The 17,173-nt window shown below is 34.4% G+C and overlaps 1 protein-coding gene and 1 pseudogene across 1 annotated transcript; both read right to left on the reverse strand.

The window, feature by feature from the left end:
- Positions 1–1,196: 1,196 nt before the first annotated feature.
- On the reverse strand, positions 1,197–3,317 carry LOC120180610 (protein NRT1/ PTR FAMILY 1.1-like). Its single transcript, XM_039185917.1, has 4 exons — positions 3,144–3,317; positions 2,840–3,057; positions 2,207–2,763; positions 1,197–2,124 (listed from the first exon to the last, which is right to left on the reverse strand). Exons 1-4 carry the CDS (start codon positions 3,238–3,240, stop codon positions 1,197–1,199), a joined length of 1,800 nt encoding a protein of 599 aa, XP_039041848.1. The 5' UTR covers positions 3,241–3,317.
- A 7,135-nt stretch (positions 3,318–10,452) lies between these two features.
- On the reverse strand, positions 10,453–16,910 carry LOC120180611 (annotated as a pseudogene).
- Between the last annotated feature and the right edge of the window lie 263 nt (positions 16,911–17,173).

Raw genomic sequence — 17,173 nt, forward strand, 5'->3', positions numbered from 1 at the left:
AGAGGTGAAGAAGAAGAGAAGGAGAAGGGTGTTAACGTCAGTTAAGTGCCACGTCAGCAAAACCTAATGGGAGAGTACAACAGGGATCTTACTGAAAATGATTAAAAGTTTGATGGTTGTATTGCAAATTTTAAAAATTAGGTGACCAAAGTGCAAGTATCCTAAAAGTTTGGAGACTATTTATATACTTTACCCTAAAATTAAAAAGGAATAATGTACTCGATACTCTGATACTCGATTAAGATTTTTTTATCCAAATCTTATTTGAAACTCTAAAAAATAGCGGGTTAGGTATTAAGCCCACAAATTTAAATATTTTCATTATAAACATTCAATAATTTTTAATCGAGTCAACATATCGACAATTTGATAATTCGAATCAAATATTTTTTAACAGCCCTGCATTGAATTTCAATTATCTTAATATATTATATCCATATATTTTTAAATATTGTTGGAATCGAAATTATTTTTTATGTTATTAAACATAAATACTTTTATGTCGCACCTAAATCAATGTACTTATTTTTATACAATTTTTAAATATGAAATTTTTATTATTTCATACATTTAATTAAATATAAAATATACATTTTAAAATTACTTTATTTGGGGTTTCTAAACTATTTTAATTATTTTAAAGCAAAGATAATAATTTTTTTTGAACCAAATAAAGATAATCATTAGTTGGTTTAATGTTCCTTTTAGTTACATAAGTATTAAAATAAGAAAAAGCTAAGTTTTTATATGAATGTTAAAATACTTTTTTCATAATATAAAAAGCATTAATGTAAATTTAAACTTAAAAATTAAAAAATCGTAAGAACTTAAGAAAACAATAATAATTCATCAAAATAAATAATATATATTCTTTCTCTTTGTTTAAATAAATAAGCAAATTTACTAAATAAAATTAATTCATAAAAAATTATTCCTATCATTTTATATGTTTTTGTAAAGTCATATAATTATATATCCTACTTTTCACACTTAGTGACGTTTATGATATGGCATCATTATCATATAATGAAACAAGGAAAGCTACACACACTAACAGAAGATACGGTTTCTTCTCATATTCATACATTAATGAACAAAGCTACATATATTTATCAATATTTCTATATATAATAAAAAGGAAAAAATAACAATAAGAGTATTTTGGTGTAAATTCTAGGTAAAAGCATAGGATAGTATTAATAGATCAAACGGGGGGATCCCTTTCCCTTAGCAAGGTCATCTGATTCTAATTCATCCTGTGTGTCTTCCCCTTCATCCCATTCTTTATTGTTTTCCTTCTCAAGAGACCCAAAAGCCCAACAACACAACAAGTAATAGAAGACATTTATCACGCTTAGAATTGTAAGTACCCAATAATAATAGTCATAATGACCCTTATTAAGGCTGTTTGACACCCAACTCACTTTCCCATGTTTTTTAGTCTCACTGTTTATTATACTAACTATTAGACTCCCAATCAAGTTTCCCACCGCCATGCCAAGGGAAAAGAGTGCGACACCAATGCTAGCCATGCTCTTAGGAAACTGGGAGTAGTAGAACTCTATTTGCCCTATTGCATTCAGAGCCTCAGCTATTCCGATCAGGCTGTATTGTGGCACTAACCACATGGCACTCATGTGCACCGTCGCGTAGGGATGATCGGCTAGTCCTTGTCTTACTGCGGTGGTTCGTCGTTTGTGTTCCACAGTTGCTGCCACCGCTGTTGCCACACAAGATACCACTAAGCCCATCCCCATTCGTTCTTTGAGGCTGAATCCTTGTGATCGTTTGGTGAACTTGGATAGCAAGGGAACTATGATTCGATCGTAGGCGGCTACCCATATCATCAACGAGATCATTGCGAACAAGCCAAAGGAACCTGCAGGGATTTGGAATCCTCCAGGAACTAAGTGTCTGTCCATGGATATCGCCTGGAGCACCGGGAACGAGTGTTGGCTTAGCGTTACAGCGATCATGATCCCACTAGACCAAATCGGGAGCACTTTGATCAATGCTTTCAACTCTTCCACTTGTTTAACGGTGCATAGTTTCCATGGATTCACGGCCCTGCCATCCTTTTCTATGTCCTCGGAGTTTCTTATCATACAAGCTTTGTTAAGAAACCTGACAAGAAATGACATAAGCAACTATCTGTCACATTATTCATAACATAAGTACTACAGTATTATATATGATTGTGTGCTACCTCAGTTTTTCTGTAGGTGCAATAAGCTTGGAGCCTTTGTGAAAGTACCATACGGCTTCACCAGATTCAATTGGAGGCAAAGTCAAGTCTCTATTGTTCCAAGCTGCCTCCATGACTTGGGCAAAGCTTATGAACAAGCTCTTATTCGGCTTCAACTTGATGTAAAGTGGTGAACCCACTAAGAACATGACTGTGGAGAGGAACATGAGCCCTGCAGGAACTCCGAAGCCTACGACCCACCCCACTTTAACTTGAATATAGACGATAACAGTTATCGATATCATGATCGCAAGTCCGACTGAAGCATAATACCAATTGAAGAAGCTTTGCAAGACCCTCTTGTTCTTGGGGTCGCTAGGGTTGTAGAACTGATCTGCACCGAAGGCCAGGGAACATGGCCTGATGCCACCGGCTCCGATCGACATGAGAGCAAAAGACGAGAACAGAAGCGCCAACTGGGCTGCCGTCGGTGAGGCACAAGGTTCTATCAACGGACTGGCGCAATGAGGAGGCCTTGCTTGCGGAAGGACAGCAGTTAACCATAACATGCTAATTCCCTGCCACAATAACAAAACATTAATACATATGTTTTTCCTCACGGATTATAATCATTGACGATAACATTTTACTTACAACAAGGCTGATGACCGTCCCCATTGCAATGACAGAAAAGCGGCCAAGGAAAGAATCGGAGATAAAGGCTCCTAGAATCGGCATGAAATTGGAAATTGCAGACCAGAGGAAGAGAACGTTTGTTCCTGTGGCGTTGGACATGTGATATTCTCTTGTCAAATACAAAATCATATTTGGTAGAAGACCAAAGCTTGCAACTTTCTCAAACGTCTCGTTTGCTGCACAAACAAAACACTTCAATTACTATAATGGGGGCAAAAAGCAATAACTTCATGAGAAGAAACAAATCAATTTTAACACTTACATATGACAAAAGGCATGGTCCTAAGGCCACCCAGTCTCCTGGTGCCATGCTTCTCTTCATCGCCAATTTTCATCTGATCAGAAGATTGCTTCTCCATCAATGTTCTTCCTTGCCGCTGCTGCTGCAAATGCAAAGAGCGAAAGAGTTAATTTGGTGAGATGCCACTCCAATGGAGAAAACTAGTGCGTCTCGTAAGCATCAAATATAATGTCTTGGCTTACCTCATTTCGTCTTATGCTATTCGGTATCAAGTGGCTATGCCGTCTCTAGTAATCAATCTCTGTATGTATAAACTTTGTTGAAATTAAGTCATTCGTGTAGTATTTTATGCAGTTATAGTAATATTTATCCAAACTTTTAGTTTTAGCTAAAGAAGATAAAATAGAGCTTTTGTTGTTGATATAAAAATCAGGTAATAAATAGATTTATAAATTAAATAAAATAGAAGTTCACCTACCACAAAATTTTATCAAAGTAAACTATATCAATTGATTTATTACCATCTTTAGGTATTAGATCACTGTGATTATGAAAATAATTTTTGTAATATTGGTGTGATGTAATTTCCTTTATATTAAGGTCAATATAATCAGTTTTTTTTAGCATTCTTCAAGTATCGGGTTAAATTAGGTAATTTAGATAAACTTAAAATTTCGCTCAGAACATTTTAGCATATATTTCAATCCTCAACCTGTGATTCGATCCAACAACCGTAGTCATGGACGGAGAAATTATATATTGAGGCAAAAAGTTTTAAAATTCCTTTTTCCTGTATATAACTTATATAATATTAAAAAACAAAAAAATGATAATATATTTTTAAAAAGAATTAACACCTCTTAAAAAATTAATTTTATCCTTTTTAAAACTAATTTATAAAGTACTTAATAATAAAAATTTTAAAATTATATTTCACTCCATCAACACTTATCCTTTTCAGAATTTATTATTAATTTACACCTATATTTTAATCATATTGTACATTAATTTATCGAATAGTTATACTATGCGTTAATATATATAACTTATTTTAAATGTAGATTTAACGACGACGTAGGATACTTTTAGTGAATATATGTGACGACTCCAGTCCAACTACAAATAATGTAATGATTTTGCTAGGGTGGGTTTTCAATCTTCCTAATTACTGTTATTTATTTGAATAATTTAAGCAGAGAAGAAAAGGAAGAAGGTTGAGGGGGGTTTGATGTGACTTTGAGAATTGAAGAAATGATGAGTATTTAGAGATACATTTTTTAATCTAAGCATAGTTTCTTACTACACAAATGATAAGATTTGAAGAAATAATATTTATCGATCAACAGAAAATTACATAATTTAAAAATAATATATTATAATCACGTTAGACTATTTATATATATATACTCATACAACATAGGGTACAGATCAGTGGCTACTTGTTTAGCTATCTAATTCTCACTCGTTAGACGCTAGCTAGATCTTTGAATAAGCTTTACAAATTTGAAGGGAATGAATTCGTGTTTACTTGATTAGCTATCTAATTCTTCCCTTAGACATTAGCTCTTTGGATAAGCTTTACGAACTTGACTTTGTCCCTATATTTATCGAGTCCTTTATTGATTAAAAATGCATATTCATTTTTCAACTTATATTTCAAATTACACGATTTGACTCCAAGTATAGCAAAGTTAGAGTATATTATTTCACTTAAAAGCATATAAGTATTAATCTATCAATTGATCTAATATAAAAAGGTATTGGATTTTCTAAATAATATTTATAATTTAAATCTTGACATTATAAATAGAATAAATTAAGTTTAATTAGATTAGAAGGATTGTTTCTATAACGAGTCTATGTAATATTTAATATCGGTCGATCAATAAATATGATATCAATGGTCGTAAAAAATATAAATAACTTAAATTATTTCTCTTTTCTCTAATATCGCGTCATACTCTACTGATAATGGTTGGCAGTTGAGAAGGCGACGACAAAGGTGGGGTTTGAAGGGGAAATGGAGAGGTGCATTGATAATAAATCCACACACTAAAAGGCATTGTCCTAGGAAATGACTCCCACATATCTGACAATAATATTATATATGTCAATTGTCATAAACGTTTTTATCCGAAAATGAAAATCACGTATAACGTCTTAGCAATGCAATTGCAATATGACTGTTTCTGTGTTTTCTTCTTTTTCTGTAACGTCATTTGTGACGATTAGTGGGTTTATTTAATAATAAAGCTATGTCAGCTTTGTTAAATCTTTATATTTTTTTCATAAGAATAATGCACTCTACCATGTAAATACTAGTTAATTGATTAAATTAGTTTAATAAAACTTTATCATATGTAATTAATATAATAAATATAATTTTTAGCGATATGATATTATATGACACCATTTCCCCCATTTAAACTTTCGTGCAAGGTTTTTCATTCATTTCGAGAATTTTCTTTTGTTTATTTGAGTTGTCGAAACTTGCATGTTCATTGATCAACGTTTAGAGTAAGAAAATACAACAAAAGTAAGAAAATATGAGCTATTCGACTGGAAATGGTGCACCACAAATTGATCTTGTTCAATAAAGTCATGTATGTTGAGAACAAGTTTATTATCATCAAACTTAAAAGCATCATTTATTTCGTCTCCTTGATGATTCAAATAAGGCTTAATATAAAAACAAGTGTCTAAGTTATAACTTTTTTGTCAATTAGGTGTGTAATTTTTTTTCTCAATCTAGGTGTCTAACGTTTCTAACATTACACTTTTAAGTGCCTGAAACTAGAGATGTAAATGAGACGAGACAGATCGCGAGCTACTCGAGATCGACTCGATCAAGGCTCGATAAATACTCGGATCGAATGGACTCGACTCGAGCTCGACTCGAGTTCTTAACGAGCCGAAACGAGCTACTCGTTATTCAACTCGAAAAGCTCGTGAGCAGCTCGAAAAAAATGTTATATTATAATTTTAGATTTTTTAAAATTACATTATTAAAAATACATTATTGATAATTATAAAATTTTAAAAATATATTAAAAATTCTATAATACAACTAAACCATATTGTAATGCATTTAATATTAATATATTATATTGTACTTACCTCATAAATCGGTACCAAGTCGATTAATTAATGTATTTGTAATTAACCCTAAACCCTAAAACCTAAACCATAAACCCTAAACCCTAAACCCTAAATCCGATTATGTGATAGGGGTTAAGTTATGTACATGAAGGTAACATATAAATTATGCAAAATGATGTTATGTGACTCCTAAATAAATCATTCGCATACTTATACATAAACATATCAACATGCAAAATAAATATACACAACTTGGTGATTGAGACATGATTTCATCATATTTTAATGATGACTATCGTCACCGTCATTGCTTTCAAGCACTGACTCACCAACATAATATTTCAAGAACTAACTCGACGACATAATGTAAACGGAGATTTGATGTACAAATACAACTAAAACGATGAGATCATATTTTATCATACCCTAGTCAACAGGTTAACATCAATATCATACAATCACCAATTTTTTAATAGAAAATGACGAGTTTGAATCATATGAATCGTCGAGGTAAATACATGATAGGATTATGATATATATAATTATAAACAATTAAAGTGTTTTAGAATGGAAGTAGAATTTGGGATAGTTATAAAGTAATATATATTTAAAATTTTCTTAATCAATTAACAATGCTCACACATCCTATAGATACATTTATTTAAACTCAAAACCTTTATGGAGAACAACATTTCCTTTTGTTACAAAATTATTGATATTTTAAAAAATATACTTGAAATGTGTTATTTATTTTTACCATTTAGTATCCAATGAACTTACCATGACTAGCTGAAAAAACATTTCCCAGATGTTTTTACATACACATGCAGGAAAATTTCCTAAATGTCTTCTTTGGCAGTGGTTGCTACTTCCAGGTTGGGAACTCAGTAAAGCTTGGAATGTCAATTCCTGCTGCCTATAAAACAACATTAAGTACTTGGGCATCATGGGTTGAGAACACGATTGACGCCAACAGAACACTTGTCTTGTTCCGAACATTTGAGCCATCGCACTGGAGGTAACCAATAATACTACAACACTTGCACCTATGACTGAGCGGAATGCTCTGATGCACCATAATGCTCTTTCAGTGGATTACCATCCTGTTAATCAGTGGCATACACACACATATGTTGCAGCTTTTTCTCTTTTTCAACAAACAATCCTGAATTGATTTCTATGTACAATTTGAACTGCTTCACAACTTGATATCTGCTTCACAGTTTCCCAAATATTTTTTTCATTCTTCAATCTTCTGATAAAAGGGCTTTGGAGTTGGGTCTATTTCATGGGTTCCTTGCGCCGTCAATAATCTAATACCATTTATCTACCTATTATCTATTACAATATTTGCTTATTTGGTTGATTTCCAAATGAACTATGTTTGTCAATTTACAAATCATTACTATTTTTTGGTTTCTGCATCAGTGAAAAATCCCGCAGGTTTTGCAATGTGACCCAGAATCCATTGTCAGAAACCGAAGGGAGGGATCAAAGCATTTTCTCAGAGACTGTATTTGATGTGGTAAAGAATATGACTGTCACTGTCCACATAACCATTCTGCAAGTAACTTCATTGTCAGCCTTCCGGAAAGATGCACATGTGGGTGGGTGGAGTGACAATCCGTTGGTACTTGATTGTAGCCATTGGTGTCTTCCTGGCTTGCCTGATGTCTGGAACGAAATTTTCCTCTTGTACCTGCTTGCTGATTATGGACTTCCTGCAGGGAACGGAAAGCAAGTTGAGTTCATTTCCTTTCTAGTTTCACTTCTTTCTGTTGTAATTTTTTACACTGCTCAGTTTGATATTTATCTTCTAAGATGAATGCAAACTATTAGAGGCTTGAATGGCTTGCTTGTGTTCCTTTGTTATTGTAGTCTACGTTACTTGGGCTGGAGTATAAATGTTGAATACGGGTATATATTTTACTTGGGTGTTCCATGTATTTGGAGGTCATATCCTCGAATAAATGTTTCAGACACTAGAGCAACATAAACTAGGTTTGCTTGTGTTCATCTTCGATTCTCGATACTTTTTTTTTGCAACAAAGATAGTGTTCATTCATGGAGTTCCATGCAATCTTGCAATGCTCCTCTTTGTTTCTCGACGATCACGTTTCCATTTCCGCCATTGTAGAATAAACTTGTTAGCTTCGCAGCCTCGGATAATGCAGTGTTGAGGGTTTGAAAGAGGTAGAAAAGCATGTTGGGACTGATGTTTACTGAAATGGAAAGCTTCAGTGAATCGAAACAAGAACCTGGGTATGGAGTTGATTTGCAGAAGCTTCATATGGAAGTGAGATTTGGGTTCAGAGAATTTGTTGAAGAAACGATGAGAGAGAAAATTGAAGAGAAGAAAAAGAAGATGAATATTGGTATAATGATGGAAGCCATTGAAGGCTATTGCAGAAGCTAATAGGATCTTTTTCTGTTTTTATATACCAATGTTAGATCAGATAAGGCAAATTGTTGAGATTGTCAGACTTAGCGTTGAACTTGAGTTGGTTTGATATCTCACATCGTTGGTTCTTAGGGAATAAGGGGTAAAGTGTGAGTGTATAAAAGTGGATGGGTTTCAACAAAGGAAAATAATACCTGTCGAGCTCAGAATTGAGCTCAAAATTGAGCTTGAATCGAGCTCAAAACTGAGCTTGAATCGAGCTCAAAACAGAGCTTGAATCGAGCTTTAATCGAGTTCGAGCTTCAGTCGAGCTCTTGAATTTTTTTTGAGTTCGAGCCTTTTCGAGTTCGAGTCGAGTTTCAATATTATCTTTCGAGTTCGAGTTGAGCTTGAAAATTTTAGGCCTGCGAGTTTTCGAGTTGAGCTTAGATTTATAGTTTTCGAGTTCGAGTCGAGCTCAATAATACTCGAGCTTGACTCAGCTCGTTTACACCCCTATTTGAAACGTTATGGCCGTTAAATTCTACTGTTAAATGACATATGTCATCGTTATAAAAATTTAAAATTTTAATTCTTTTAAAAAACGTCATTTTTCCTAATTTTTTTATAAAAAAACCCAAAAACTTTTAAAACCCTAATTTCACTCCCTTTGTCATCGTCGGCTGCCACCAACACCGTTAATTAGTCGCAACCAACGACGTATGACTGGCTAAACTCCCAATGGTCGAAACCCCTACTCTAACCTTTAATTGCAGCAAAAATATGCAATGTAAGTGAAAATCGACGATTGCAAAATGTTGCATTTACATCGCCATTGGGTGTTCAAACGGTTGAGAAAGTAAGGGGTTTTGATTGTGGGTGGTTGGGCAGTCACACGTCATTGGATGTTCGGTTGATTGACAACAGTGGTGGCAATCGATGGTGGAAAAGAGATTAAAATTAGGGTTTAAAAGGATTTTGAAGATTTTTTTGTAGTTTTATAAAGTTTTGGGGTTTTTCTTTAAAAATTTTGTAAAAGCAACATGTGTCATTTAACGACCATGACAGTCTAAACACCTAAAAGTGTAACGTTGGAAACATTAGGCACATGGATTGGTCGAAAAATAGTTTAAGCACCTAAATAGAAAAAGGGGTATAAACTTGGACACTAATTTTTATATTAAGCCTTCAAATAACATAACACGACACTTTTTTGTAACAAATATGCATATTAACTCATTGATTATAAGATAGTACGTGTTTATAATTTTCTTAAACTCTATAGACACAATTGCTTGAACCCACCACCTATAGTATAGTGAGAAATAAATAACCTTCCCCTTTACCACTACATTTATTTTTCCTGTTTGCGAGGATCTAAAATTCTGATCATATAAATCAGCTGCTATGACTACTGTAGCAGATAGAACATATATGAATGAAAATTCGCATTGAATGCATATTAAAATGAGTCAAGGACAGAAATAATGTAATATTTGAGGTAAAATTATTAACCAGAGAATAAAGATGCATTTTACTAAAACAGAAGGAAATTTGAAGAATCAGAATTAACGGCTATTTTTTCTTCAAGTACCAAACAGTATTTAACCCAGAAATGATTTAATTTTATTTCTCCATTCAAAAATTGAGGTAACACGCCTCTTACATGTAATCCCAACTACAATAATAAAGCAACAGCTTACAAACATAGCTCATATGATGTGGCGAACAATGGCGCATCATCCATAACCCCCATATGACAGTCATCCACAGATGTATAAATTTACTCAGGGATCTGGCAAAACTCTATACAACGGTGGACGACAGCTCTATCAAATCACATTTTGAAAAAAAAGGAAGAAAAAAGAAGTGAGTCTAGTAGAAGCAAACCCCAATTATCAAAGTAAATCCAGGAGATGTGGCTGTTGAGATGTTGATTTGGCATGGGTATTCACCCTTGCCCTCCCCATCCCTCTTCCTCTACCCACGGCCACAGTAGTCGAAGGTGGTGGTGCAAGTTTTGGAGCAGCCTACTCATTTTTGCTACTACTAAATATAGACCCCAGATCTAAGGATTTCTGATTATCGTACAAAGAGTTCATCGAAGCTGAATTTCCCTGATTCTGTTTTATGAACCCAATAGAGTTCTGCAGACTCCCACTGTCCAAAATGCTTGCACTGTAACTTGATCCTCAGAGATTAGGTCTTAGCAGCTCCCCAGAGTTTTGGTTGCTGAAGGCCCAACTGTTGCTTTTGTCATTGGGGTTGTTCATGTTGATTTGCATACTTGTAAAAGAACTGGATCCATAATTGGTCGTGGCTGGTCCTCCCATGGTGCCATCGTTCAAGCTCCCCAAACCATTTGAGGCACTAGTCCGTGGAGGCCAGTTTGGATCTAAATCATCAAAACTTGATGCTGATGATGTTCCAGTATTCAATTGCTTCTCACCATTGTCTGACTCTGCAGTAATACCCGAAGTTGCACGAGGAGGCCACTCAATGTCAACCGCAGGGCAAGAAACAAGAACTTGCTGGCTGGATACAGTAGATATCACGGAAGGCTCTGATTGTTTGGATGCTGATTGAATTGATTTATCACTCAAGATGGAATCAGTGGATGAGTTGTCTTTTGAAGGCTGCTGTGCAGTGGCACTGGCACCGGCACCGGCACCGACACTGGTAGTTCCTCTGGCTGTAGGACCCCAATCTTCATACCAAGCTGTGCTGGGTTTTGCCGAAGCCACAGTTCCACTTTTTTGCTCAAGGCTTCCGACTGAAGCCCATTGGCAGTACTAGAACGTTTTACCTCTGGAATTCCCGAATCATTTAAAGTAACCCCTCGTTTGTAATCTATCTTTCTGAGTTAAAACAAAATCAGAATTATAACATCTTCATTCAAAATGGTAAAAAGATGGGTAATACTAACTAATACTTTTCGCAATGGAGATAATAATCATTTTTTTTTTTGCAGAAATAGGGTCCGAGCGAATTCAACATTCACAACTATAACAATTATACCAGATAACAAACTGCTGAATATTCAACTGTTGGGTGGTGAGAAGAGGTGTGAGTAGAGGGAGGACATTCTCTGCAGTGAATTCAACTCCATACTGAACAAGATGAATGGAAAAGGCAGATACTGAGCTGTTAGGCACCAGGACTTCCCGACGTACAAATGAAAAACAAGTTATGCAACAAAAAATAGAGTCCATCATTACGTGTTTGAGAATCGCATTTGAAATTGCTAGGGTACACATAAGCGTGGGAGCTGAACGATCAACCGCTGTACAACGCTGAATGGTTTGTAGTACATCCAGCACAGCATGTTTATTAAGTGTGTGAACAAAATCCGCTAAGCATAGCAAAGCATTGACTCTGACCCTGCTCAAAGAAACCAAGAGATTCATTAAGAGATTAATAGAAATGAAAGTAGCTATGTTACTTTAAAAGGCACTTTAAAAACTGCTTTAGAATCTAAAAAAAATTAGAAAAGCCCCCAACTCCACACACTTCGAGAAACAGATGTATCTGCTTCATTAAATTATCATGAGCATTTTGAATAATATTGTATGATCGTAAGTTAGAATTCAGATGCCTTCCTAAATGCAACAACGAAGACACATTTCAATAAGCATTCTCTTCCTTTTCCAATATGCTTCTGACCTAAATCCATTTTCTTCGAGAGGCATGAGTCTCTTTCAAGGAAACTAGCAGGGATAATGCATAAAGTTAACCTAAAGCAGCTCTAAAATACGCATTTGAAGCAGACCAAAAGATCACAGACTGCCTCATTTTTTAATAACTTAATGAGAAAGTGACGAGCAACCTTACAAGTTTGGGAAGAATGTGACGCCGGACAGAATAGTGATTATCCTGCAGGCGCTCCAACAGATGATTCACAAGAGAAAATTCGTCCAAAAAAAATCAGAGAAAAAAATCTCTAGGGTTTAATAAAATATTATAAAATCAAACAATCCCCAAAATCAGTCCACAAGCCGGACTGTTATAGCCAAAAATCGTCTTTATTCGAATTTTGCCAAAAATAGCAAAATCCCAAAAATCACTCTAAATTGAAATTCGAAATAAAATAAGCAATCTCAAAAAAATCCGGTCTAAATCAGATTTAAATTGACTTCCTAATTGACAATCAAAATATTACCATAAATAGTAAAAAAATCTAAATCTAGTGATTCGGAGGGGAAAACGACAGAATTTGAGGTTGAAAAAAAGGACACATAGAGGAGAGCGTGCGCGTCGAAAATAGCTTTCTGGATTGGGGTCTTATGCGCGATTCTGACACCTGTAGCCAAAGTTTATGGCCAAAAAACTGAAACATACTCAAAACGACCCAATGAGAAACATGTCACAATCAATTCACGCCTTTGCGTTGATCTGCCAATTCATGGTATCTCAGCGCCATCAAGGTGCAATCTGACAGCTCAGCATCATCTGTGTCGGATCCCCCTGCATCAGAATGTCTATCCTAGCCGTAAATTTAGAAAAAGGGATTTGATCTCTTAGAGGACTTGTTTGGATGGTTTATTTTTATAACTTGCAACTGATTATAATTGTGTAGTTTGTAAATTAGTTTAGAAGATAAACTCTAACCTAAGTTTAAATAAGAGTGGTTAGTTTTGATTAGGATAAACTCTATCCTAAGTTTAAATAAAGAGTTGTACAGCCATAGGAGTTCTAACCTAAGTATACTTTTTTTTTTACAAGACTCGTGTATTTTTTTGTGTTTGAAAATAATAAAAAATACAGACTGAAAAAACAAACTGTTTCTCGTCAACTTCCACAATTTTTATTACTATATTTATTTGGATTAGTTAGGCTTTTTTTCTCTTAAAACCAGGTTATGAAGCTTATATAAATTGTATTATGTTTGGAGGTTAGGTTTGGATAACAGATCAATATTGATACTGAAAATGAATACTATTATTCTGGAGAATTTGTCCTACATCACATGGAAGTGTTTAATCATATAATTACATCTAAAAATTATGATTATATAATTCAATATCAAGATAATTATCAAAAATATGCATACATACCGCAGCAACTGTTGTTTTAAGAGCTAAGCCATGAACGCGAGGCAGAGTGGCATCTTTCACAAGCTGAACAACTTAAAAAGAGTATTATTACTATAAAATGGAAATGGAACTTTTCTATCGAGGAATAAAATTATTTGCCTACTAGATCTGGGTCCATGCTTTTTAAACAAAGAGAATCATCAAAAGTAAACATAAAGACCCAGGCACTAAAAGAGTCTAAGAACAAAAGTTCCCTACAAAAATGTGTCGGATGCCCTAAGAATGTTCTTTAATTTTCTCTATTTTTGTGACACAAGTGCCAACAATATTTCGAAATTTTGTTACTCGAGAAGATAAGAGGAGCCTGGAAGAATAGATAGCTTCTATGAAACTTACAAACCGCAGAACAATGGCTAGATAGAGCAAGTTGGTCAAGCATGCAAGCAATTGATAAATAAAAGGGGGCACAAACAACTATTCAAGCAAAATGATGAAAACCTGTAAATTTGTCTCTTCATCCATTCTTTCAACTTCACAATTGATTCATTTCAAATCCATATAAAATGCAGATAATGAAAAAAGGGTGTGATCCTTCTGCGACAATAATTACTTTATCTTCTTTAAAAACTAAGGCAAAGGTGAGATCTAAGTGTGAGGTCCGTGTATACCTCTTATCAACAGGTACTAATGATTATTGCTTTTTTTTTCTACTATCCAATAACAAGCATCAATAACATCCAAGTAAAAAAAAATCCAACAATATTCTGCCTCTCTTCTAACAGATTGATGATAATTATTATTGCATGCAACAAAAGTATGAGAAGGTAAACTTATGGAAATAACAGTCCATTCGAAAGAAAAAAGCATGACAATCACCTGCGTATCAAGCTGCTTGGCTAGGAGTAGAGATTTTCTCAAAGCATCCTCTTGTATACGAGGATCACTGTCATCATAAGCATGGGCAGTACATGTGACACTCAGTGCTCCGGAGTTGTCTACAGTAATTGGAGCAACTATAGTTAAATGATTATGACCCATGATGAGAACAAGCCTCAGAAGATAATGGGAAACATGACATTGCCATTTCACAAAGGATCCTTTTCAGCAATTACTATACGGTGGAAGGAAGCAAAACACATAACCCCAGTAAAAGTATACAAGTCATTTATATAAATGTAGGTTGTCAATTTGTTATCCTATTATTTTCTGCTTTAAGTTGATTATGCAGTTGTTGAAATCCTAATTAAAGTAGAACATCTGTTCCTTCTAGGAATGAGGGTGTTTGGAGCCAAAATATAAAATTATTGTATGAGAACTTCTAGCAGTACTCTATCATAAGATGTGCTAGAGTCCTAGTTGAGTTAAGTTCTAGCTAAGTGAACTTTATCCTTATCTACAAATTAAATTAAATTAGAGTTAGAGATAAACTCAAATACTAAAATTTACAAGATAATTCCAACATAAATTTCTAAAAATAAGAGCAAAGCCCCTAGCCATGATATGAACATGATAGGAAAGTAGTTTTTCTTATTCAGAGAACAAAATAGGCAATCGAAAAAGTATAAAATTTAATTAGTAAGTACCATCTTGACATTGTTGTTGCAGTCAAACAAAGGCTTTCGAGCAACTAAATGGTAGGCCAGGCATCCAAAACTGAAAATGTCAGAAGACCATCCAACTGAAGATTCTTTATTTCGAACCAATTCAGGTGCAGTATAATTCAATGATGGCTGAAGAGGCATGACATAATCTTCAGTATCATATTCCTGCATGGACCATATCAAATTAGAACATGATGAAAGCTAAATTTAGATAATTATTGCACATGTAAAACCATCCATCATGGTGACTAAAGTGACAAAATATCATAAGAGAACAGTCATATTTGCAAAGACCAAACACATCATGGCTAACAAGTCAAAAGAAAGCAAAGCCAAAAAAGTAGAAAGACAGCTACTAAGAATGGGAGTATTTATGCCAAAACCAATAAGTAATGAGAGAATGGAGTTAGAAGGACATCCCAAAATATACAAAAATAATAAATAAGATTATCATGTATGACAGTGTACTGCATCTATCATGTATCATTTTGGTTCATAAAAGTACACACAACATTCATATCTACATTGCTAAGTGGCTAACCTAATGAAAGATGGCATGACAATTAAGTACATTACCAATAATGAACTAAAGTGTGCTACTTATTCTCAAGGTGAGTATCATACATGCATATTTGCCTGACATTCCAATTTTTCATGCTTTTTCCTATAGGATGACAGTCAGACCGCCATGGCCACATCAGTCGAAAATGTGTTGAACATAGTTACTTCATGGAAAATGAAGTCACAGCTACATAGCTAGAGCAAAATTGTTGATTCAGTTGGTCAATGAATTGAATTAATTTTTTATTTGAGTACAATAAAAAGTATTGTGGCTCAAACCTGGCCTTTCTTCTCATCCTCCACCCATCCTTACAGTTTTGAGCTAAATTATTAAGATATCAAAAGTCCAACTTACAGAATAATGGAAGGCCTTCACAGTAGCTGAATCACTAGAGGTCTGATCCGTTGAGATAGCAAAACGAAACCCAAGTTTCCAAGCTCCACTTGATGTAATTAAGACATTCTGCAAAGTACAAACTCATTCATCAGACATACCTGTAAACCAGTTATATTCCCCACCTGCTATTATCCACCATGTAATCTCGAAATTGTCACTGGTTCTTTATCGCAACACGTGAAAAAAACTAAGCAGAAAAAGGGAAATTTCAAAGCATTTTGAGGATCATTTTAGTATAAACCAGGAAAATATTTTTATCGGAAAAAAATAAAAAATGATAAAGAAACAACCTCAGGTGATATAGCTCGGTGAATAAGATGTGCATTATTATGAAGAAAATCCAAGGATTCCACGATCTGAAGCAAACCATGCTTCACCTCCAACAAACTTATTTCCTGTGAAGCAAGAACACTTTAAGTTTGCTAAAATCATAAAGCTATGATGTCAATACATAACAAGGTGGTGATTCAAACATGCAGCATTCCCACTTAAATATTCAGAAACAGCTTTTTAATCTTATATAAAGAGATGCCAAATAAAAGAAACATGCATATCCGATGTTTAAAAGAAATAAACGGGCTAGCATTCTTTTTTGATTAAAATGGGATGCCTCATTAAAAAACCCCCTTATAACCATCAAGCTACGAAAATAGCTTGACGAACATTGGAAGGAGAAAAAAATACCTCAAAATTTTATTCCTGAAATACCAAGTACATCTATAGTTCATTACAACCATACACAACCAAAATACAACCTCAAAAATAACCTACTCTGAACTACCAACTCATCTAAGACCTTCTCCCTAATTAGAACTAGTTTTCCACCTTATATTACAACGTAAACTTCCTATACATACCAAAACATTATGAAAAACTACAAATAATTACCCAATACCCGACTTTGCAAGCTCATCGGCCTTCCAATTACAACATCTTTGAATGTGCCTTAGGATTACATTTTTATTTGCCAGCACTGCGCA

Source organism: Hibiscus syriacus, unplaced genomic scaffold (assembly GCF_006381635.1).
Source record: "Hibiscus syriacus cultivar Baekdansim isolate YM2019G1 unplaced genomic scaffold, ASM638163v2 tig00112498_pilon, whole genome shotgun sequence".
NCBI classification, from domain to species: Eukaryota; Viridiplantae; Streptophyta; class Magnoliopsida; order Malvales; family Malvaceae; genus Hibiscus; species Hibiscus syriacus.